At 42.3% G+C, this 23632-nt stretch overlaps 2 protein-coding genes across 3 annotated transcripts; both read right to left on the bottom strand.

Annotated features, from left to right (window-relative positions):
* Positions 1 to 5167: 5167 nt before the first annotated feature.
* LOC124633300 lies at positions 5168 to 17021 on the bottom strand. 2 transcript variants are annotated; one of them, XM_047168476.1, is made up of 10 exons: positions 16692 to 16829; positions 16522 to 16609; positions 16227 to 16375; positions 15862 to 16010; positions 15552 to 15700; positions 11632 to 11797; positions 11266 to 11529; positions 10225 to 11195; positions 9990 to 10097; positions 5168 to 5379 (listed from the first exon to the last, which is right to left on the bottom strand). In XM_047168476.1, the coding sequence occupies exons 2-10, from the start codon at positions 16545 to 16547 to the stop codon at positions 5322 to 5324; spliced, it is 2040 nt and encodes a 679-aa protein (XP_047024432.1). In that variant the 5' UTR covers positions 16548 to 16609; positions 16692 to 16829; the 3' UTR covers positions 5168 to 5321. The 2 variants fall into 2 exon arrangements, with proteins under 2 accessions (XP_047024432.1, XP_047024431.1); XM_047168475.1 differs by having other exon boundaries at positions 16522 to 17021.
* Positions 17022 to 18840: 1819 nt separating this feature from the next.
* LOC124633514 (DNA polymerase nu-like) lies at positions 18841 to 23516 on the bottom strand. The gene is made up of 14 exons (XM_047168762.1): positions 23335 to 23516; positions 23159 to 23225; positions 22019 to 23068; positions 21618 to 21734; positions 21343 to 21466; positions 21032 to 21266; positions 20675 to 20916; positions 20422 to 20552; positions 20241 to 20350; positions 19934 to 20108; positions 19590 to 19744; positions 19340 to 19513; positions 19118 to 19267; positions 18841 to 19040 (listed from the first exon to the last, which is right to left on the bottom strand). Exons 1-14 carry the CDS (start codon positions 23438 to 23440, stop codon positions 18925 to 18927), a joined length of 2952 nt encoding a protein of 983 aa, XP_047024718.1. The 5' UTR covers positions 23441 to 23516; the 3' UTR covers positions 18841 to 18924.
* Positions 23517 to 23632: the final 116 nt, after the last annotated feature.

Genomic DNA, 23632 nt, shown 5'->3' on the forward strand with positions numbered 1-23632 from the left:
ACACTAGCGAAACAAACGAATGCACAAAATTATTCACTAACGGAAATGTTATACCCTAGGTACCTAGGCACCACTTAAAATTTGGTCTTTTCTATGGCTAAATCTGATAAAAAGCAAAACCTACATGTAAAACACACAATGATCACAAAACAACAGATGTATTGTTATTTTTTATTTATTGTTTAACATCTCAATATCTTTGAGTACCTGTTTCCAGTTAGTGAGTGATATCAGCTCACCCAATTCCGCGAGATATCGCCGCCGGTCAATGCCCCCACCTTGAACGTAACACACCAAATAAATAACAAAAAATACGCGATTAAGTCATAATTAGCAATCCCACTAGTTCACGAACTCCAAACGTCTCGTCTCAATGTGTGCAGAAACTGACCTTCAAGCTAGAATTAGCGAGTGCATTGTCAATAATTCTCTATTACCTACATTTTTATTATTTTTATCCGTGACTTTTAGATCGTGTCCGGTATAACGACAAAATATTGGGAATAACGCACACTGCACATCAGGCCGCGCGGAACCCACCCTCTATGAACGCATTAATAAATATGGGTAGGATAACAATTTCTAAATCATGTTCTATCTATTTTTTTTTTTAAATATTCACAAGAGACTTGTACAGGACGAACGTACGGTCAATTCGAATTATGCACTGCAGATGCACAAGCTTTTAAAGAAATTGGAGGCTTACCTCTCTTCAGAGACATCATCATCTCCCGAGCCTTTTTCCCAATCATGTTGGGGTCGGCTTCCAGTCTAACCGGATTCAGCTGAGTACCAGTGCTTTACAAGAAGCGACTGCCTATCTGACCTCCTCAACCCAGTTACCCGGGCAACCCGATACCCTTTGGTTAGACTGGTGTCAGACTTACTGGCTTCTGACTACCCGTAACGACTGCCAAGGATGTTCAATGACAGCCGGGACCTACAGTTTAACGTGCCATCCGAAACACAGTCCATGGTGTCTAAGATATACTTAGAAAGTACATACAAACTTAGAAAAGACTCACCTCTCTTCAGAGACAGCTGACACAAATATACAAGCAGGCTGTTGAAATGTCTGCATTGAATTAATTGAAACTACCAGGACTTGTTTGGTTCTGTTAAGGCGGTGTCTTCGTATTGTTTAAGCGGAAATAATTAACAAGTAGAATTGTTTTGTACAAATAAGTAATTAATCCATTAACTTAGGTAAACAATGTAATTTATATTGTGATGACTGGGACAGCAGAAATAGGAATGTTTTATCTTATCATGTGGTCACCTTAAAGGATATAAACGTAAACAATCACTCCATGTACTTATTGTTTTATACTGGGGTATATACTGCTTAAGCCTCTTTGTCTAGTCAAACGAGTTATTATAACTTTCTTGCATCAATGAATTTACTGAGAAAAGAAAACTGCTGGACACCGACAAGCATGGAAATTATTGTTTACACATTCAAATATTTATTAAGCGCGTCCAAATCCGCCAGTGTAGTGTAAACATTACATTGATAATCGTAAATAATGTAAATCTTAATAGCCGACACGTGCCGGCCGCGGCTGTAGCCGGTTCGTCGGCCCCACATAGTTCCCCTCAATATCACTACCCCACTAGTAAGCAGAAGCAGCTAGCTGACATCAGCTTAAAAAGTTACATAATTCGTCCACATCAGATCCTTAAGGTGAAAACATTTATCGCAAACAATTCAGTATTGCTTCTATATTTATGTGGTAAGTTTTCACTTTCAGCGTCCTTGCTTGACCAACATTCGAAGCAATCACATTCAACCGCTATAGTTCCTGTGCAGACTGGAACCTCCGCGGAGACGAGACTAGAGCTACAGCCTCGTTATGCACTTACCTAATATAAAATGCTCGCAGCTCGTTGCAGGGGTTGGTCGATCAGGTCACACCGTTTGTATCGAGTATAAAGCAAATGCTAATCCCACTAGAGTGTATGGTATGCAGATATCTTTGACAACCTACGCAGTTCTTCAGGTTGCTTCAGAATCTGTGCACCGTTCCGCGCCTGATGACTGAATGACCGTATTTTATATAGGGCGTTAGATTTTACTGACCTCAAGAAAAACCCCAAGCAGGAAGTTCATATGTTGTTTCAACAATTTATGACGATAGATTTAATATAATGTGTGTTTTTCTATGTTTGGTCTTTGCGAGTTCAACGACTCCTCAGTGATGTCATGAGCACGAATAGGTAAATACCTGCAAATACTATTTTGATTGTATAACCTACTTCTCATAGTTTTTACATCATTATTCATGCTTACGTCCGTAACTGCTGCGATTCTGCGAACAACGATTTTGATGATTTTTTAAATATGCTCGGCAAAAAATACAGCCTTGACCCCTACCATCACAAATCGATGAGAAACGATATATAAGTGAGAAAGAAACTGCAAGTATTCAGCGTTGCCACAATGGTGCACCACATCACCGCCCTCCATTTCACGCAAGGCAAATTGTTTTAGTTCCCTCGTCCATCAATCCGTGGGACTCTAACATAGTTATTGCGTTCTAATCAAAATATCTAGTATGTATGCAGTAAATGACCTTGTCTACAACTTGTAAAGGTCTACGGCCTTTCGATACAACAAAATAGTCACGTAACTAAGAATAGGATTCGTAATCATCAAACGTCACAATCAGGCCCGCCGTAAGCGGGCGTGCAGCGCGTGCACAGCACGCGGGCGGCACGTCCTAGGGGGCGGCAAATCTAGCGAGTTATCACGTAATATAAAATACAATATATTTTTACCAATGATTTGATTTCAATATTTCCGAACACAGCAATAGCGCTAAGAATATTACTTACACTGCCGGTTTCAATTAGGTACATCTGTTGAAAGGACATTTTCAAAATTAAAGATTCTTAAAATCGATTTAAGATCAACCAGTGGCGTAGCGTGGGGCAAATGCTATTTAGGGGGCGGCAAAATTAAACCAATAAAATTTCAGAAAAAGCCGCCCTAGCTTTGGTCGTCTCCTATCAATTTTGACTGTTTTACCCTTTGCATCCCCAAAAAAATTCGCGCTCGCTGCGCTCGCGGCTCCATGTCAGATATCGCATTTTATCTTTGTTTAATTGTTGAGGCATTCAATTCCGAACAACATTTTTCGCGCACGTCCGTTATGGCTTTTTATGATAATATGTTTACTTCATGAAAACTCTAAGGAAAAAATCGCGCTCGCTTTGCTCGCGGCTTTTGCACTTCACTTCTGTGCATATCTTACTTTTTGACTTAGCTTTGTTAATTAACAGTGGTTTTTATTTGTTTTGTGTCCTTAGACTAAAAAATTTTCGCGCTCGCTCCGCTCGCGCTTCCTTACATATGAAATGTGCCTTGGAAGTTTTCAACGGGAAACCCACCAAGTAACATATTTTACTGACTTTAAACATTGTTATAGATATTTAAGTGCGTTAGTTTAAGTTAATCACAATCTTTCAATACATAGGGGCCACTTGGGTAATGATTGCACTGCATTGATGCCCTAAGCAATTGCTTAGTTTGCTTATGGGCTAACCCAGGACTGCTTAGGTTACTCTGAACATTTCAAGTAAATAAAAAGTTATGTGTAATGTATGTTATGTATTGCAATAGTTATTTATCCAAAAGTAGGTGGGGTTTCTGCAATCAGAGCGGTGCATGTACATATTTTTTTCTGTTGGACAAGTAAGATGGATATGAATGGGCGGGGAGGGTCCGGACCCCCTGGATCTACCCTCCCCCCCCCCTTATATATTTTTTGTCAAAACGTATGTAGTCGTAGGGCGGCATAATCAGTTTTGCACGCGGGCGAACAAACAGCTAGCGGCGGGCCTGGTCACAATCACATGTTTAGAAAAACTGCCCCGATAGTTTAGGTTTAGAAGGCGCTTAGCGCAATTGCTGTGCACGGGCTCGGGTTCGATTCTCGGGTCGGGTTATTCCCGCTCGGTAACACCCTTTCGTCAACACTGTGGACGATCGGGAAAAAAAAGTTTCGTTCGTTCACAGTGTTGACGAACGTTAGGTACTTATTATTTCGGGTAATTCCCGTTCGGTAACGCCTTTCGTTCCTGTCGTCAACACTGTTGACGATCGGGAAAAAAAGTTTCGTTCGTTCGCAGTGTTCATGAATGCTGGTTTTTGTTTTTTGGATTTTTTTTATGTTTTAATGGATTATGTTCGATCTTTTTCCCGATCGTCAACAGTGTTCACGAAAGGGTGTTACCGAGCGGGAATAACCCCTCGGGTCGGGCTTAAATCGCTTTGTGGGTTGTAAGAAACATTCTCTATGCAGCCCGGTGTCTGGTGATTGATACATCCGAGACCACGAAAATGTCAGTGCTACGACTCATCTCTCTCCGGTAGTGTCGGATTGCCGTCCCATCGGGCTATGAGAGTGAAGGAATAGGGAGTGCACCTGTGTCTTCGCAAACGCTTGTGTACCTTGACAGCTGGCTGATCTCCGTAGCTTCGATAACAGCCAACAAGGCCGAAATTTTTACACATTTAGAAATAGATGATGTTTACATGAAGATATTAAACAGTGAATATTACAGACTTACGTATTATGTATGCGTTGAAACAATGTCTACGACGAACCAGTACTTACTGATGGTCATGAAAGAGGCACAGCCTATCAGGCCTCGGAGTGCATTTATCTCAACAGTTTTACATAACACATGCTCCAGTTTGACCGATATTAAAACGTGGAAGGTTGAGGATTATACGTGCTAGGTATTGCCATTATCTATCATTATCGGGAGTATAGGGAATAAATAAAGGAGATCAGATCGTCGAGGCAGTCGCTTCATGTAAAACGCTGGTACTCAGCTGCATCCGGTAATAAGACTGGAACCGAGGGCTCGTATCAAACTGTATATGAGTCATGTTATGAGGAGCTTCCCACTGACCAAACAGTTGTCCCTTATTGCTAACAGGTAGCATAACAATGAGCACAGCTATAGAGCTCGATATGATGGCAATTCTCATAATTACAAAATAATTTCGGTCGCGGCAGATATCGTTAGAAGCTGTGGTTACAACAAGTGTTTTGAATTGACTTCTTCGCATAAGCGCACTAGGATGTATTTATTGATGGGCTGATGGCTGCTTTCTGAACATCTTTTTGGGCGGATTTACAAAATGTAAAAACAAGAATTGATAACAACTTGAATATATTAATCATTCATTTGTACATAATATAATATTTCAAAAAATAGTATATACTATAGTAATTATTTTTTTTAAAGATTAGCAATGATAAAATGTGGCTAAATATTCAATTATCCAGGAATATGTAATGCGAGCAGAACTAGTCGGTGAATCCGGAGTCATGTCGAGCTGATGTTACGCTGTTCCACGCCTCAGACCTGTGACATACACAACAATACTCTATTACAGATTATCTAGTACAACATCGTAAGCAAAAACACATTATCTACTTACGAGGAATACTTATTTTGATACAACTTACGAAAAACTACATAAAGGTGCACTCTGTCAAGTTGCTAATACAAAACAACAGGAGTTCGACGCTTTGTACTACTATACCACATGGATGGAGCAAGTTTCCCAAGAATGAAATCATAGATCTACATTACTGAGTGGTCGATAATGTATAATGATAAAAACTAATAAATAGCATAGCTTGATATAATATGTAAATTAACACTTGACGTACCTAATGATTTTAGAGTTAAGACTTACACAGTTTACCGACGACGACGTTTAGCAGTCAAACCTTTATAGATTTTACAAAAGACTTAAATCTGAATTTGGCATGATTACATGATCATAAATTAATACATAGGTATACAGGGTGGCCCATCCATAGGCGTCCAAAAGAAAAATTTAGAAGCTCTATGCTATGGGGTATCCGAATCACCCCCATGTATGTTCAGCGATTTTTTGCAGTTTAGAGAATTGTTTTTAATTTTTTTCCGTAATTTTCATTTCAACATTGTTTTTCTATTTTATCTTTTTTTTATTTATTTATTTATTTATTTATTTATGTAACATGGAAGACTTACAGCTAAAATAACTAGAAATAACACAAGTTTAGTTAACAGGGAGCCAATGACAAGTCTTCACTTATAGCAATAGTGTAACAATTGTAAAAAGAATGAGCAAACTGAGCATGCACAGGTTTTATAAAAATAAAATATGTAACTTATTGCCAACCAGTCAAATAACCAGACTAAAATAAAATAAAGTAACATAAAGTAAAAAAATTAAAAATAATACAAGAACAATGGTAGGAACAAAAACAAAATATAGAAAAACTAATCTAACTTTTGAAGAAGCTACGGCTTAGACACCTTCTCGCCGACACAACACTGGTTATAAATGGATCGAAATCATGCTGCCTGCACAGGTTGTTGAAGCAACGGCTTGCTCGCACAATATAACTATTTTGTCTGTAATTGGTAGACGCATTCGGTATACGTAGTGGTGGATTGAAACGAACTAATTTATGTGGGATGTTAAAGAAAAGTTTTGATAAGAGTTCTGGACTGTCGATGTCATTATTAATTATTTTTAACAAATAAATAAAGTCAGCAATTTCTCTGCGTCGAAAAAGTGGTAATAAGTGAAACTTCCTGCAAAGATTATAATAATTTACTGACTGATATGGGATCTTTTGATGAAAACAAAGGTACTTAATAAAGCGTTTTTGTATTCTCTCAATACGGTCTATGTATTTGATGTATCGTGGATTCCATATTTGTGATGCGTACTCCAGGTTACTCCTGACATAGGTGCAGTATAATATTTTAAGAGTTTTAGCTTGTGTAAAGGATTTGGACAGTCGCATTATGAACCCAAGTGATTTTGAAGCTTTTTTGACTATAGCATCAATGTGAGAATCAAAGAGCAGCTTGCAATCATGGTGCACACCCAAATCCCGAACGGAGTTGATTCTCGGTAAGGTATGGCCACCTAAGTTGTAGGAAGTTTCTAAGGTTAAGCGCTTTCTGGTATATGTTATAACTGAGCACTTTGAGGGGTTGAGGTCCAATTTATTTAACTGGCAATAATATTCAAGTCGCCGAAGATCACTCTGCAGCAGATCCATGTCTTCACTCGATGATATTGTTCGAAAAATTTTCATGTCATCAGCAAAGCACAATAAATTGGATGATTGGAGGCATTGATCGATGTCATTTACATATATAATAAACAGAAGCGGACCGAGCAATGAGCCTTGTGGGACTCCGCTAGGTACTAGAACCCAGCTGGACATGTAATTATTCAGTGCTACAGCTTGCGACCTAACGTTTTTCCTAACGTTTACAGATGTTAAGCTATTGCATAGCTTCTATCGCAGGCCTTGAGCGCGCGCGCCACCTTCAGGCTCCCAAGTCACGGTGGGGGGGGTTACCATCGGCGTCGAGAGGGCGATGAAATACCTGGGACTCGTCCTCGACGGCCGGTGGAACTTCGTCGAGCATTTCCGACGTTTGGGCCCCAAACTGGAGAGGGCAGGTGCTGCATTCAAGCGGCTCCTGCCCAACCTGGGCGGCCCAAACGCCCCCTGCCGTAAACTCTACGCGGGGGTCATGCGGTCCATGGCCCTTTACGGGGCCCCGGTATGGGCACGTTCGGTAAGGCCGCGGGCTGTACACTACCTGAACGTGCCCCAAAGGGTGATAGCCATTAGGCTAATCCGGGGGTACCGCACGATCTCCCGCGAAGCAGCTGGCCTACTTGCTGGACTGCCACCGTGGGATGTGGAGGCGAGGGTCTTCTTGGGCCTGTACGACTGGCGCGAGGAGGCTCAGCGCCGGGGGGAAACCCCGTTGCCGCGGCAAGTTGTCGCGCAGCGGGCGGAGCTCCGGCGCGATCTCATGGTGGCCTGGAGGGAGCGACTGTCGTAACCCAGTGCCGGGCACGCCACCATCGTGGCGGTAAGTCCCTTCTTTGAGGAGTGGCTCGGGAGGAGTCACGGCGCCCTCACGTACCGCATGACGCAGGTCCTCACCGGACACGGTTGTTTCGGGAGGTACCTGCACCGAATCGGTCGTGAGGAGGCGCCCGGGTGTCACCATTGTGCGGACAGCCCCGAGGACACGGTGGACCACACAGTCCAGGTGTGCCCCGCATGGGAGGGGCACCGCCGGGTCCTCGTCGAGGCTTTGGGCGGCGGCGACCTCTCGCGTCCGGCCCTGGTTCAGGCCATGGTCCGGGGCGAGAGGGAATGGGATGCCGTCGCCTCCTTCTGCGAAGCGGTCATGCTCGAGAAGGAGGAGGCGGAACGCCAGAGAGTTCGCACCTCTCATCCCGGCCGTCGCGCTGGACCAGGTAGACACCATGGGCGCCGGGTGTCGCGAGATAACTCCCGACCACCGTAGGCGTGGGTCTGTGGGCGGTGAGTTCGGGTGGCTCATCGTCCCTCTGTCTACTTAGACGACAGACCCGTGTCGACGGCGCGCGTTGTTCCACGCGCTCCTCAAAGAGATGTCAGCAACCCCAGCGGGGCCCAGCAGGGCCAAGGACTGCCGGGGCTGCGGGTTGTTCGAAAGAGATACCACGGCCCTGGTACATAAAAGGCCTATGACGGAACACGACGGTTTTTAGTCAGTAAGAGTCTGACACTCCCTCACCGCTGCTAACCCACAGCGGGAGGGGTCATTTGATGATTTTTGACGTCGGAAAAAAAAAAAGGCCTTGAGCACGGGGACCAAATCCAGAAATTCCGTAACGAAAAAACCTCACGCTCCCCACTCCGACGGGCACGGAGGTGTGGCTTGAAGGCCGTGCATCGTCTAACGTCGTGTAAATAATTATAATTGCATAAGTTGATACAGAATGCTATGCAATAGCTTTACCGCGGCAGTCCCCGAGTGCCACACTTTTTTTTTTTGTAATGAATCATTATGATAGTAGCTAACACCTGAAAAAAAGCAGTTTGGCTAAACATTCTAGAACTTAAATAAAATTTTATCTGAAGTTCAAAATTAGAAACCTGCTTAGAAACCCCTTATTAATTTTTTTAAGCCCTTAACATTTTTGGCTACTGAACTCCAACAGTAATTTTGAACTTCAGATAAAATTCTATGTAAGTTCTAGAATGTTTAGCCAAACTGCTTTTTTCAGGTGTTAGCTATTATCATGTTGATTAATTACAAAAAAAAACATCTGTAAACGTTAGGAAAAAAAGGTAAAATAGAAAAAACAATGTTTAAATGAAAATTACGGAAAAAAATTTAAAACAATTCTAGCTCCTAAACTACAAAAAATCGCTTAACATACATGGGGGTGATTCGGATACCCCATAGCATAGAGCTTCTAAATTTTTCTTTTGGACGCCTATGGATGGGCCACCCTGTATACAGTCAGTATCATAAATGTAGAAGTAAAATGAACTCGATATACAAAATATAATTTAATTAGTAGTACGTAATTACAACTAGGGGAGTGTTCGCACAAGGGTCGCGGCTACTGCAGGGCGCAGCGCTCGGGGTACCAGCGGGTCGGCGGCGCGGGCTCGGGCTCGGGCTCCGCGCCCACCGTCACATCTATAAAGTTCGCTTTCGATGGCACACCGCTTAAAACTGTTTCCATCCAATTCTTGTCAGTTCTGCTAAAATTTTGTTTCCGTAATTATTTTGACAGTTAAACCTTTTTTGAGACCTTGTTCCTCATTTTTTGCGTTGGAAAATATCCTTCTGACGTACGGAATCACAGATTCAGTAAATGAAAACATTGATGTGGAGGATTAACATGTAGATACAAGAGCAGCTTCAGAGTCTTTATTCCGCCTATGAACCGGGCTTCAGGTTTTTATTTTTAAGCATATCTTACAGTCAACCAAGAAAGCAGTCTGCCCATTTTGCCAAAAGTTTCCGTGACATCTAATAAAGCTATGGTAAACTTGGTTGGCTGTAACATTTAGAACTTGAACTTATATTTAATGTGAACTTACTTACTATTATTTATTAAATGATTTTTTGGTGAGGGCAAGACAGGCGTGACTCACGTTTTGTGGCAGATGCCGAGGTGTCCCAGCAGGATGCCGCCCTGCGGCAGCCCCGTGCGCAGGTTGATGGACGTGACGCGCGAGCCCGGCACCGGCACCTCGTAGTACCTGCGCAACCACTGCACGTCAGCTGCCTCGTCACATAGCACACTCCGCACTCACATACGATAGTAGCGAATCGCGAATATAGGATAATAATAACATGATAAGCAGTCCTCGGCGCTAGGCTACTGACCTGACGGTCCAGCCGAAGAGGTTGTCGATGGGCACGTAGAAGCCGGGCTGCGCGAGCAGCAGGTAGGCGCGCAGCTCGGCGAGCGCGGCGCGGGCGGTGGGGTACACGTGCTTGATGCCGGCCGCCCGCGCGTCCAGCCGCGCCGTCTGCGCCAGCGCGCGCCCCGTCAGCACCACGCACAGCTCCTCGCCCGCCGCGTTGCGCATCGCCAGCCGCACGTTGAGCGTCTGCTCGGCGTACTGGCTCAGCCGCTTCGTCACCACGCACACCACCAGCGCCTCCGCGCACGGGAAGTCGCAGTACAGCAGCCGCGTCATGCGGTGCTCCGTGCACATCTTGTCGGACGGCGACACCTTGAGGCAGGCGCCGCCCGTGAAGCAGTCGTAGTGGTACAGCTCCAGGCACTCGCGCTCGTCGCGCACGTAGCCCAGGCAGTAGCGCGACTTGTCGCTCTGGCCCAGGCGCAGGTTCACCGACATCTGCACCATGGACAGGTCGGCCTGGCTGGCCGCCGTGCTGGAGCCCACGCTGGAGGCCGCGCTCGACCTGGCGCCGTCGCGCGGCTGCGCCGTGCTCGCCTCGTCCGGACTCATGATTCTCGTGGTTTTTTGTTTAAACATGTCTTTCAAGGCCTTCACTTTATTTCTGACGTTAGTCTTGTAGTCGGACTCGGAGGCGGTGTCGGAGGAGGTGTCGTCGGCGCGGCGCGAGCTGTCGGCGCTGGGCTCGGGGTCGGACTGGCTAGCGTTGATGTGCTGGGCGGCCTCCCTGCTGACGGTGTGCAGCTCGTGGCGGCTCTGCTGGAAGGAGGCGCGCACGCGGATGATGCCCTTCTTGTCCTTGTACTGCGCCTGGCGCTGCACCTTGGCCAGCTGCTCCACCGACGTGAGCAGGTAGCCGTGAGGGCCGTGCGCGGAGTTGGGCTGGTACTGCTGGTGGCGCAGGTTGTACCACGGCGACGGACTCAGCACCTGGCGACACACCGGCTGAGTGGAGCCGCCAGCGCCGGCTCGCGGCGACGCTTGCGACTCGCATACGTACCTCGCCGTAGAGGCAGCGCTTCTTGCCCTGTCCTCGGCAGAAGGAAGTCTGGAAGGGCAAGTGGCAGGGCACGCGCGTGTTCAGGAAGGGCCAGATGCTGCCCCAGAAGGCGCGGTCGCGCAGGAGGTACTTCTTGTAGGGGCTCAGCTCCTCGGCCAAGACCACGTTGTTCTGGTCGGGCTTGTCGGCCACCAGTGCCTCGTGCGTCCACGCGGGCGCGAACAGCGCTATCGAGCAGCCCATCGCGTGAACCACCTTTATTGCCTGAGGGAAGCGCGTCGCGACTTCAGTCAACTGAATCGTATTTGCTAGGCTGACTGCGAGCGTAAAAGCCTACAATGTGAGAAGTAAGTGACGTTATGTTACCGACTGCGTGTTGAACTGTCCGCCACCGAAGAAGTTGCGTCCCCAGACGTCGATGCCGACGAAGAGGTCGGTGAGGCGGCCGCCCGCCTGCTCGGCGCTCGCCTTCACGTCCTCCACCGACCACGAGTAGTTCGTGAAGAACCCGTCGCACGCGTCGAAGAACACCCTACAACCGACAGCGTAACTTAGCTTAGCTTAGATAGCGTAGCATAGATAGCGTAACTTAGCTTAGATAGCCATCTTTGTTAAGAAAAATATAAAAATGTTCAACTTCGAAAAAAACGAGCGACGCAAAAATAAATTAATTTTACCTACACCTAGAATACAAATGTTTAAAAATAGCCCAGAATACCGAAGCATTCAAATTTATAATAAGTTACCTGAAAGTATCCGTTCCACCTAGGGCATGCAATACCGGTTAACCGGTTTCGTTTTTACCGGTAAATCGCCCATTTTTGCGGGTTTTAAATTACCGGTAAAAATAATATGAAACCGGTAATTTACCGGTTTTTACGTTTTTCTGATAAAATCTAGCAATTGTTCATTTAACGTCAAATCTTTGATAAGTAGCCTGAATATAATGTAATGTTGCATACATTACGTATTGTAAGAGTGTTATAGTTGCTGTTTTTTAGAAAAGTAAACTTGTGTGTCCTTAACTATCTCTAGGTTAGATACAAATCTTCTTTCTCATCTTAATTTATAAAATCTAAACAAATTGTATTCATTCAGTTATTCTGTTTTTCCTCATAGCTGTCAGCTCATACTAGGTACAAATGTAGCTAATGCTTATTTTACCTACTCTATGACCTTACTGAGCAAGGGCTTTTACTTCACCACCATGCGGACTGCTCTGAGGACACGGTGGAGCACACAGTCCAGGTGTGCACTGCCTGGGAAGGGTACCGCCGTGTTGTCGTCGAGGCAATAGGCAGCGGCGACCTTTCGCGTCCTTCCCTGGTTCAAGCCATGGTCCGGCGCTAGACGGAATGGGAAGCCGTCGCCCCTTCTGCGAAGCAGTCATGCTCGAGAAGGAGACGGCGGAGCGACTGCGAGTAGCACCTCTCATCCCAGCCGCTGTAGTGGACCAGGAAGACACCACGGGCGCCAAGGGTCGAGAGACGACTCCCGGCCACCGTAGGCGTCGGTCTGTGGGCGGTGAGTTCGAGTGGCTCATCGTTCCACCGTCTGCATAGACAACAGACCCGTGTCAGCGGCGCGCGTTGTTCCACGGGCTCCTCAGGGAGATGTCAGCAAACCCAGTGGGGCCCAGCAGGGCCAAGGCCTGCCGGGGCCGCGGGATTGTTCGAAAGAGTTACCGCTACCCTGGTCCATAAAACGCCTACTATAGTTCGGCCATTCAGAGAATGCGTTCCTGACACGTCGCGATTGAACTGACGACGTAACTTTGCAATGGCGTTGCAGTTACGATAAAAATATTTTTGCTGGTTGTTTACCGTTTTAACAATTGAGGAGCATTAAAACAACATTATTATATCAATAATCAATGAATGTAGTTACGTCGTCAGTTCAATCGCGACGTGTCAGGAACGCATTCTCTGAATGGCCGAACTAGTTCGGCAGAGTGGCGGTTATAAAAAACATGGGTTTTAGACAGAAAGAGTCTGTCATTTGATGATTTACCATAAAAAAGGGCTTTCCCTTCAATGAAAAATATATTTTTTACGGTAATTCTTAGCGTTTATCCCGTCTTGTGACGGGGTCGGCTTTCCGTATCTTCCTTCTTCCACTTCGCTCTATCCTCCTGAATAGACATCTTCCTCTTCGAGTTCGCAGATTTTTATGTCATTCATTACGACACTCAACCACCACGGTTTCGGCCTGCCTTTGCGCCTTTGACCGGGTATATTGAGATTGAGTATCACATTCACACTGCCGGTGTCCTCAGGTGTCACTCCTTTTTAATGTCCGTACCATCGCAGCCGTTTCTCTTGCATTTTGTCGGCGACATCGCGTACGGATGGTACTGACATGTTTTTTGTTACGGCCCACGACACAAAAAAACGTTTACCACCTTATACTTTGCATATTTATTTAGTTTTTGCTTTAAGACTACCCAATCTTATTGTTATAATATCACATTTAAAAAAAAATTACCGTTTTACCGGTTTACCGGTAAAAATATTTTTATTACCGAATTTTTACCGGTAATTTTTGTTTTACCGAAATTGCATGCCCTAGTTCCACCGAAACCTTAGGTATATTCAAAGCCAGACTTAAGTTATTACTGATTAAAAAATGCTACTATAGTGTACAGGAATACCTAGAAGATAGAGACTTAAAGTGATAAATATCTATAATTAATAAAACAACGAAACAGTATTATATTGTTCCTATAGACACTGTGCAATAAATAGTCGATATCATAATTAAGGAATTAATAACATTGTTAACTTATTATACACAAATGTAATATATATATATACATATTTATGTATGTATTTAATTATTAAGTCACAATTATAATGTAAATAAATAACTATATTGTCCTTTTAGATGTAAGTCTAGTTAAGAATTAAACAGTATATATATATGTTGTGTTGAGATAGTTTTAAGTTAATTTGCTGCGCCCTAAAGGTAGAATTCCGTGGGTCGCGGCTTACGCAGCCGCGCGCGGCTTACGACAGTCGTCGGCCGCGCGCGACAATAGTCAACCTATGAAAATGTATGGCGCCGCTGCCGAGGCTCGCGACAGTCGCGCGCGGCCGACGAAATTCGTAAGCCGCGCGCGGCATTGTGTTGAAATTAGTAGATTTTGTTCGTCCGTTCCCTCTAGTCGAAGTGCTAATTGATATCCTTGAAGAAGAAGAGGATGACGTATTGCTGTGGCTGTATTATGAAAATAGATTACCAATCGACCCTATTTTTAAAAAGTAGAAATGATGAAGGATACTACCCAATACTGATTCAAAAGCATTTGTATTGTAATGAAAACAAAAGGAAGTTTTGCCGACTAAATAAAAAACAATTCAATTCTGGTTTTACTAAAATTATATAGATGTTACTAAGCGCTAGACCATGTTGAGATGCATACGGCCGCGCGCGGCGTACGAAATTCGTCGGCCGCGCGCGACTGTCGCGGACCTCGGCAGCGGCGCCATACATTTTCATAGGTTGACTATTGTCGCGCGCGGCCGACGACTGTCGTAAGCCGCGCGCGGCTGTCGTAGCCGCTATCCACGGAATTCTACCTTAACAGGGTAATGTATACCTAGGATAAGGATGCATTTCTGTAACTGTATACATTTTTGCAATAAAAAAATATATAAAAAAAAAATATAACTTTACATTCCAGCCATTCAATTACTAGAGTAGTACGTAATATGAACTACATAGCACCTAATTACTAAATAGCTTATTTCTATGATCATTGGATTGTAACAATACAAGATAAGGAGTTTAAACTATTCGTACGTCAATAGTGGGTAATTTAATTGGAATCGCACGTCTATACGTCGTTTAACAGTTTGATTGATATACAATTTTCACTAATTGGATGCGACAACGATAAATATAAATAGGAAGTAAATCATCCAAGATGCATATCTATGCCACTTTCTATGTGACAAATATGAATAAACGATGTTTCTACAACTTTTTAAAGTGATAATAGTGTTACGAAATGAGGGCTTGCAGTTACAATGTATTGTTATTGTTGTGGAGTTATCACGCCGATATGATTGCGTTGCCTCTTATCGGTTCACTGTCGAAGATAACAATATGTGTAAGACTTTTTCCTGTATCTACAGTCAACAGAAAAAAGTTAATAACAATCATTGTCTTTAACTTTTTCTGATGATGATGATACTTCCAATTATCGGCTATGGCGGCTATTCTCATGTATGTATAGTGCTCAAGCATATGTAAATGTTTAAGTTGGAAAAGGCACAAAGACTGACTTATTCTTATCATTGAGACTGTTCTGCCAGTTGAGGTTGCCCTGCACGGTGACGCTGTCGTACCAGATGAGCGTGCCATGAGGCAGCTCCTCGTGCACCAGCCGGTGCAGGTAGCGCACAAACTGCAGCAGCATGTCTGGCTTGTTCACCTGTGGAGCAGTTACAAACAGTCAAACAAACACCAAGCATACAATGTTCCAACATAGCACACAGAAAATCTTCATTATGTAGTTATGTAGATTTTTGTATTGATATTAGTCACACAGGTGCACAATTTGTAACTTCTAAATTAAAAAAAAAAAAACAAAACCTTGTTTTCAACATTAAGTAGATATCCATCAAATTTCAGGGTCTTGGCAATGGCCACCAGTGCATTAGCTACAGTTCGATACTGTGCCTCGGACGCTAGCACCTCGTCCCAAAATGTGATGCCCTCTGCCCACTCGGAAATTATAGTACCTGTTAGTGATAGTTAACATCATTCAATATATATGAGGTTTGTTGCTAGTTCTAGATGGGGGATCAGGTTAATAACTAAAATTTAAACAGGTAATTTTATCATAATTCCACTTCCAATTAACCTCATTACTTAAACTGTTATTAATTAAAGTGTGATTTAATTTTGTGGTCAAGTAGCTTATCTCCAACAAGTATTTAGTAGTAAATAAGACATACCAATAACTTTCACCCCATGGGCATGACCAACATTGATCCACCCGACGGGTGGTATAGTCACCAGGTGGTGACTGAAGTAACAGAATATGTCAATGGCAGCCCAGTTGTAGAATGTGTATGCATCAAATTGACTGGTTCCCTCAATTATACTGAAAATATCATTTAAAATTTGACACTTTTGGCGGTAATTTTACTTACAAAAAGACAATTCACCTGTTCTTTATAAAAAGTTAAAACTGAAATAGGTATGATAGTAACAAAACAATATAGTTTTTAACATTGAATTAATATTTACCTATCGTCGTGATAGCCATTAGCCATGTCATGGCATAGCAATGTCTTGGGTAAGTCTTTAGAGTCGTGTCGTTTGACTTCATCTGCATCTGGATCAAAATGACAGAAATTTTCGGGCTTTTCGAGTGTACGATAAAGGGAATGTCTATTTATTTCTATATTTCGTATTACTTGGTCACTATGCGGTGTCAATTCTTTACATAAAGTTCTCCAAGGTGGTGGATTTTCTAAGAAAAGCATTACTTCACTGTAACAATCGAGAGGTTTGCAGACAAATCGTGTCTCAACTTTTGATCTATTTCGGTCTGTAATTCCCTTTTGAGGGTTTTCAACGTTCGACATGTCTGAGACAATGTTTCCGCACTGATCTCCGAACTCTGCCGAATCTCACTTGTTCACTTAATTAATACATAAAATAAAATAAATATTATTGCGGTAAAAGTTGTTTGTTTACGTGCTGCAGGTCACTCACGCACGTCACGTTAGCAGTCAGTTTGACAACTGTCTGTCTAGGGACACGAAAAAAGTATCGATGCTTTGTGGTATCGAGTACATTCCAGTTCGATACCGATACTTTTGTACTCGATACTTTGCATTCGATACTTTTACTCAATAAGTACTTTTTCCCAGGTATCGTATCGAATGAAGAATTTAATTTAACTGCGCTTTCTAGCTCACTCGTTGAAAACTTTTTAAGACATTCGTCTTAAAAAAAGAAACGACATTTGATTTCTGGAGCCACCATAAGAAGTTGGCACACACTAAAAAACAAAATAATAAAGCAAGTTCTTCATCTTCATCACAGCCTGAAATTTAAGGATGAATTAAGCTACTACTTATCGGCACAGGTTTCGCCACTTTCAGTACATCCCTTAAAACAATGGGAAGATATGAAAGTAGTATTCCCAAAATTATATAAATTGGCACGAGAATGAATATATATATCAATCCCTGCGACGTCAGTACCTTCAGAACGATTATTTTCTGAAGCACGAAGTACCATCACAAAAATTCGAAACCAAAAGGCTCAACAAACTTCTATTTTTAAGTGACTACGGAGGAGGAATGGGATCTTTAATCTACTACGCGGGTGAAACTGTGGGACACTGCTAGTTTTTAGCATACCTCAAATAACTTAATATTGTTTCCTTTTGCTACATTTTCGATTTGTTTCATTCCTTCCATTTTCCATTTTTCTATTATTCTATTAAATTTGTGTACCAATACCATTTGTTTTTTATGTCCTGCTGAACTGAAGTAAAACTGACATTATTTACTGACTGATATTGACCTAGCAAATTTTGATCTAAAAAGTACTCGATACCTTGAAGTATCGATACTTTTGTTTCGATACTTTAATGAGTACGATACTTTGTTATCGATTCTACTCATGAGTACGGTATCGATACTTTTGCTTCGATACCGTGTCCCTATGTCTGTCAAGTGGTGTAGCGATGGCTTTATGAATATGTTATGAATAGACTAAACATTTATTGGTTTGAAATATTACTTACATAATGTGATAAAATAATGCGCACTCGCAATTTCAAATTATATGAACTATAATCTAGGACATAAACCAAGGACGCTGTTATTTAAATAGCTAATTTATCTAAATTGCAACAAGATTTTATCTGTATGGTACCCCGCGGTTTTACCCGTATCCCATGTAAACTTCATTCTCTACCTATAATGCCTTTGATAATCGGGATTAGTATACCTTATGTACTCCTCATTCATACAACCTTAGGTATGCACTTCCTTATGTCACATATGCTCTATTAGGTAGGTATATACCTACTTCCTTATACTCCCCTGTTGTAGGTACACCCTTTTGTACTACCCCTATGTAGTAACTTGCTTAAGTAAACTCTTATTTACTACTCTTTATTCATTATTTCAGTCCAGCTTGGAAATCGAACTCCAAAAGTCCACACTTATACAAGTGTACAAATACATACGTATTTGGCTATTACTAGACCAACGGGCAGCCATCTCACATATTATATATAATATATATACAGCTGTGTGACTATACTGCCCTACATATGATAACGAACTAGGAATTCAGGGCATCATTGATATGTTGTTAATGCTCTATTATTTAAAACATTTTGTCCTTTACTGACATAATTCTCATCATTTATGCGCCATACAATAACGAAGCTCAGGATGGCTGGAGTGGCTACTGGCTACTCATAATACTTGGCTGCACCCGTCCGGAGTGGGAAAAGCAGACGATGAAGTTTATATCGTGGTTTTTAAAGTAGAAATGGTAATGAGATAGGTGTAGGTACTATACTAGAAATTACAAATAAGCTTTAAGGGCAGTTTTTATTTCAGTAACGAAATCTATCAACAAATCAGTAAGTACATTATCTAGGTATCAACTAATGATGATGGGTTAGTTATCAAGACTCTGCATGCTGCCCCAGTCCTTGCCAACACTAATAGAGACCGGCAGCGGCACTGTCATACCGCACTGCTGCCCGCAACCTTCCATGACTTGTTTTATTATTGCTGAAATTTGAATAATACTTATACAACTTCAATTCTTCCACTATTAGGACCTTTCAGTCAGATGTCTTGGGACCTACCAGTAGCCCTGTCCACATGCAGATCGTTCACTTCCCACACGAGCTCGTCATGTATCTGCAACATGAGATGAGCTTCCACCGGCGGTGAGCAGCTACGCAGTTGCTCTTCAGTCATTATCATTGCTAACTTGCACAAGTCTGCTGCCGAACCTGGTAGTCGAACAAATAATGTTTTAAGAGCATAGGTATGTACATCTGTGATTTTCTGGGAAAAAAGGGAACCTTGCACAACAAAGTTGACAGCCTGTCGTTCAGCGTGTGACTTCTGGGCGAAGTCCTCGCTGGCGATGTTAGCGAACCGCCGGACCCTTCCACAAAGCGTTGCCAGCCGTCCGCCCGACGCCTCGCACCGCCGCACCACACCGCGCCCGAACGACTTTAGCGACGGAAACGTTCCTAACAGAAACCCAACAAGATAAATTAATAGTCAGGAGAGTTGAAGTTACCACCAAAAGACTCAGAAGGTACTGACTATTGAAGCTGGCCGCGACCTGCAAGGCCTGCTGGTAGTCCACGTCCAGTATTTCCATGAGCTTGCGCGTGCCGGCTCCGTACAGACTCGCGTATACCAACCGCTTCGTACGCTCCCGTTCCTCTAGAACTATCTCAGCCTCGGGCTTCTTCAGCCTGCACACACATTTTTTTTTTAAAGAACCTATGTACATTACGTCATCTATGTACATTATGTCCTTACTAAAAATGGAGTTTGGAGCAGACACAAAAGTAAGCTAAATCATTCAAGCGATAGCTTGAAAGACATAAAAAAGACCAGAATGGAACTTTTTCTGAAAATACAAAATATTACATGCCCCTTACCACTGCGCAGCGAGCACGTTGAACAGGTCGGCGTGTGCGGCGAGCGCTTGCAGCAGGCCGGCGTCGGCGGCCGCCTGCGCGAACACGCGGCACTCCACGTGCTTGAAGTCCGCCGCCAGCAGGCTGAAGCCTTCCCGCGACACGTAGATCGAACGGAACATCAGCTGCTCCTTGTCTGCGAGATACCAGTGTTAATCAGTTAAGGCACCCGGGGCGACTTGCTATTGAGGAATAATAAATTCTAAAATAGACTTTTCTGTGCTTTCAGCTTGATAACAATGGGGCAATAGTTTCCAAAAATATTTACCAGTATCGCCTGCTTCAGGGAACATGACGCAGTTGAAGGGGGCTTTCGGTATGGCTTGGAGGTTTGGGTTGTTAGATGCGATGCGCCCTGTGGCTGCTGCTGTTTGGACCCTGGAAAAGAAAGTAATCTGTTTGGTATTTGTAGCACGTCTATACTACCTATGTAAAACAATTTAACTCACCACGTGGGTCTAACAACTCCATCTTTGATATGCTGAGCGATTCCCGCCAGGAAGGTAGCGTGAGCCTTATGTATGTGTCGATACTCCAAGATGAGTTTCGGCAGTGGATGCTCAGTCACCAGGCTGCGCAGCTAGATAACAATAATATAAATGCAAGTATTTATCCGACACCTATCTACTTTCATTTCAAAACGCTTTGATAAAAAATTTCTGATTTTATACAGAATATTAGTGAAGCCTCAGGAGTACTAACCATCGTCTCTGACGTGGACTTGGCCCCTTTACACAAGGTCTCCCGTATCTTCACATTGCACTTTGTATCGAGCTGCAGTTCGTCGTAGAGTATAGCGCGCACCTGCACGGTCGAGTTGATCTGGAACACCTTGCCAGCCGCCTTGTAGCACTGCTGTTCCACAGCCTTCATTCTGTTCACTAGGGCTTCTTCCATCGACTTCAGTTTGGACGAGTCTATTGTTAAGCCTCGACTCTCCATACCTAGATTTTTTTTTATATAATTTTCGATAGCATAACTTTTTCACATAATGATAAACGAACTACATAATGATCTCTCATTCAACCCAATGCCGAAATTTTTTAATGGTCATGTTACCAGCAATAATAGGAAGCAGCTTCATTTCAATCTCCACGAAGACTTTCCACAAATTGTCTTCCACCAGCATTGTATACAGTTTGGCCCAGCATTGTTTCAGCAGAGACATGTACCAGGCAGCTTTCTGCAAGGTGCACTCCGTCGCTATGGTGTACTGCGCGGAGAACGACAACAGCTTCTGAACGTCTGAGAAGTTCTCCGGGGGATTGTCCGGGTCCAATAAACTGGCGCCAATCTTTAAAACAGTTTGCAAATATTGATAATGATGTCAAGATTGTTCTGCTCAGCTTGTTAAGTAAACGAAGACTTACCTTAGCATCATAAATCTTAGCATGTATGCTGTCGATTTGTAAGTGGACCGTGAGATAAGTAAGGATATTCTGGGCTCCGTAACAAATAACTGTATTGTTGTCTAGTAAACGTTTCAGTGCCTCCCTAAAATGACAAGAACAATATTTGGTATAAGCATAGGCCCCACCTACAGAGCAAAAGTTCTATTGAATAATTACTCATATGACTGAAATATCAGCAGTAGAGATGATAACACAGTTATTACTTATTTAGTATTCCAAGTAGGGAAACTTACTTGATCTTCTGACCAGCGCCCTTGAAACAGTAGAACATATCGTCACTATTGACGATGATGCCGACAGGAGCGCACGTGCCGTCAGTGTGATGACTATTAAGCTGACAGAAACCATTGCTACAAAACCACCAGAAGATGAGAATAAATGATTTAAAAATTATAACTGAAATAAATAGCTACGTATGTTGAAGTCACTCGAAACCCAACATTCAGATTAATTTACGTTATTGTCATGCAAATGAAGCAGTGCATTAGCAATTATAATTAAGCAACAAATGTCATGGATATTTTTGTTATATTGGACTCTTAGTTAAACCTTATAGGACATCTAAATTGTTGGTAGCCAAACCTACATAAGAACATAGTTAATGGTTTGATTTATATTGGTAGGTAATACCTACCTATAAATTAATATAGCGATCATATCAAAATTCTTTATCTCATGTAGAGTTCCTCTGTGGTCGTCAACATTATCTTCGTCAAGCGTGTGCATTTCATATGATATGTCTTTTACTGGTATTTGAGATTTGATAGGAGCTACGAATTTCTTTACTTTTTTTTCTTTAGGTTTATTTTCTACGTTTTCATTCGTTTTTTTTGTATCAAGTGCATTTTGTTGAGGCTTACTGAACTTCATGATACCGTCCTTATTGGCTAACTGCGCTTGTACTACTTTCTTGTTTGTCTTCGGTGTTTTCTCGATTACTAATATTGGTTTGTCTGTGTTGTGTGTCTTTTGTGGAACATTGTCTACGTCTAATTGACCACCCTTACCTATATTATCTAAGTCTTCAATTTCTTCAGTAGGTGGTTCAAGATTATTAAGCCAATTTTTAACAGCTTTTGTATACTTTTGTTTTCGAAAATTATTCTTATTGTTTCCTTGTTTGCAAGCTTCTGTTGTTTTATCTAGTACTTGTTGTTTTATCTTAACAGTATTATCACTTCGATTTTTTTTTACTTTAGGCTGTATATTTTTTAACTTACGTTTTTGCCCCGTGACAGTCGTAAGTGATTCACGAAAACCTGAATTATTTTCTGGGATTACATTTTCATTAGGAAATCCCTTATCAAGTATAGTATTATTACCGTTTATTTCCCTGGTAGTAGCAATAGTATCCAATAGTTCAGAGTCAAGCATATCATCCCAATTTATTTCTTTACATGTGTCTGTAGTTTCAGTTACATTTAGTTTAATTAATGGGTTTTCATCGCACAAATGTTTATTGTAAACATTGTGTAATAGATCAGTATTAAGAGGGATCGTTTGTAGAACAGAATCATTTTTACTTTTTGGTACATGGTTGATTAATTGATCAGAAGTGGGTATTTCCGGTTCAATAACATCTTTAAAATTAAAAGTTTCTTGTTCAGTATGTATATTTTCGCGAGGAGTAGAAAGAATCAGTGGTGGTGTGAAGAGAGGTTCAACAATGGAGTCATCAATGAAGCTAAAAAATAACATTCATCATTACACCTAACCCATAACATGAATAGATAACACGATGTAGGCTGAAATAGATGTTTGACAAAGTACTCACTTTAACACTTTCTTAGGTCGCGCTGGAACTTGTCGATGCTGATGATCATTAGTGTTTTTAATACGAGCTAAAATAACATAACAAAAGCTAATAATAATAAAATAATCAAATTCCAAAAATAAAAGTTTGAATGGATTTGCGGATATTTATTACTCTTTCACCCATAATTTACCTACCTTTATCCCACTGCTTTAGAAGTACAGTAAGAACTTTGTTCCCAAAAGGAGACAAGTGCTGTTCATATTTTTTTATATTTATTCGCATGTAGCTATTACTTTCCATTGTCAAAGTTTATTAGAATTAACACCCCAGAATTAAACGATTCCTGTAAATGCGCGGGGCGCGGGCTGATTTTTTTTTTCGTTGCGCCTTAATTTTATCTTACCAGCCTAATAAATTTTATGATTTTAATAAACAGCACTTTTAAGATGTGAAATATTATATTTGTGTAAGATATCGTTTAATTTTCTTATT

Source organism: Helicoverpa zea, chromosome 9, assembly GCF_022581195.2.
Source record: "Helicoverpa zea isolate HzStark_Cry1AcR chromosome 9, ilHelZeax1.1, whole genome shotgun sequence".
Lineage (NCBI taxonomy): Eukaryota > Metazoa > Arthropoda > Insecta > Lepidoptera > Noctuidae > Helicoverpa > Helicoverpa zea.

Excerpts from the sequence above, each read along its gene's own strand:
- LOC124633300 (XM_047168475.1), bottom strand. The coding sequence starts at position 16,862 with ATGTCGAACGTTGAAAACCCTCAAAAGGGAATTACAGACCGAAATAGA. Across the intron at positions 16,376-16,521 it reads AATGGCTATCACGACGATAG|TATAATTGAGGGAACCAGTC; the intron begins GTAAATATTAAT and ends TGATATTTTCAG. Across the intron at positions 10,098-10,224 it reads CTCTTCGGCTGGACCGTCAG|GTACTACGAGGTGCCGGTGC; the intron begins GTCAGTAGCCTA and ends GTGGTTGCGCAG.
- LOC124633514 (XM_047168762.1), bottom strand. The coding sequence starts at position 23,440 with ATGGAAAGTAATAGCTACATGCGAATAAATATAAAAAAATATGAACAG. Across the intron at positions 23,069-23,158 it reads CGACCTAAGAAAGTGTTAAA|CTTCATTGATGACTCCATTG; the intron begins GTGAGTACTTTG and ends GTTATTTTTTAG. Across the intron at positions 20,553-20,674 it reads AGTCCACGTCAGAGACGATG|CTGCGCAGCCTGGTGACTGA; the intron begins GTTAGTACTCCT and ends ATTGTTATCTAG.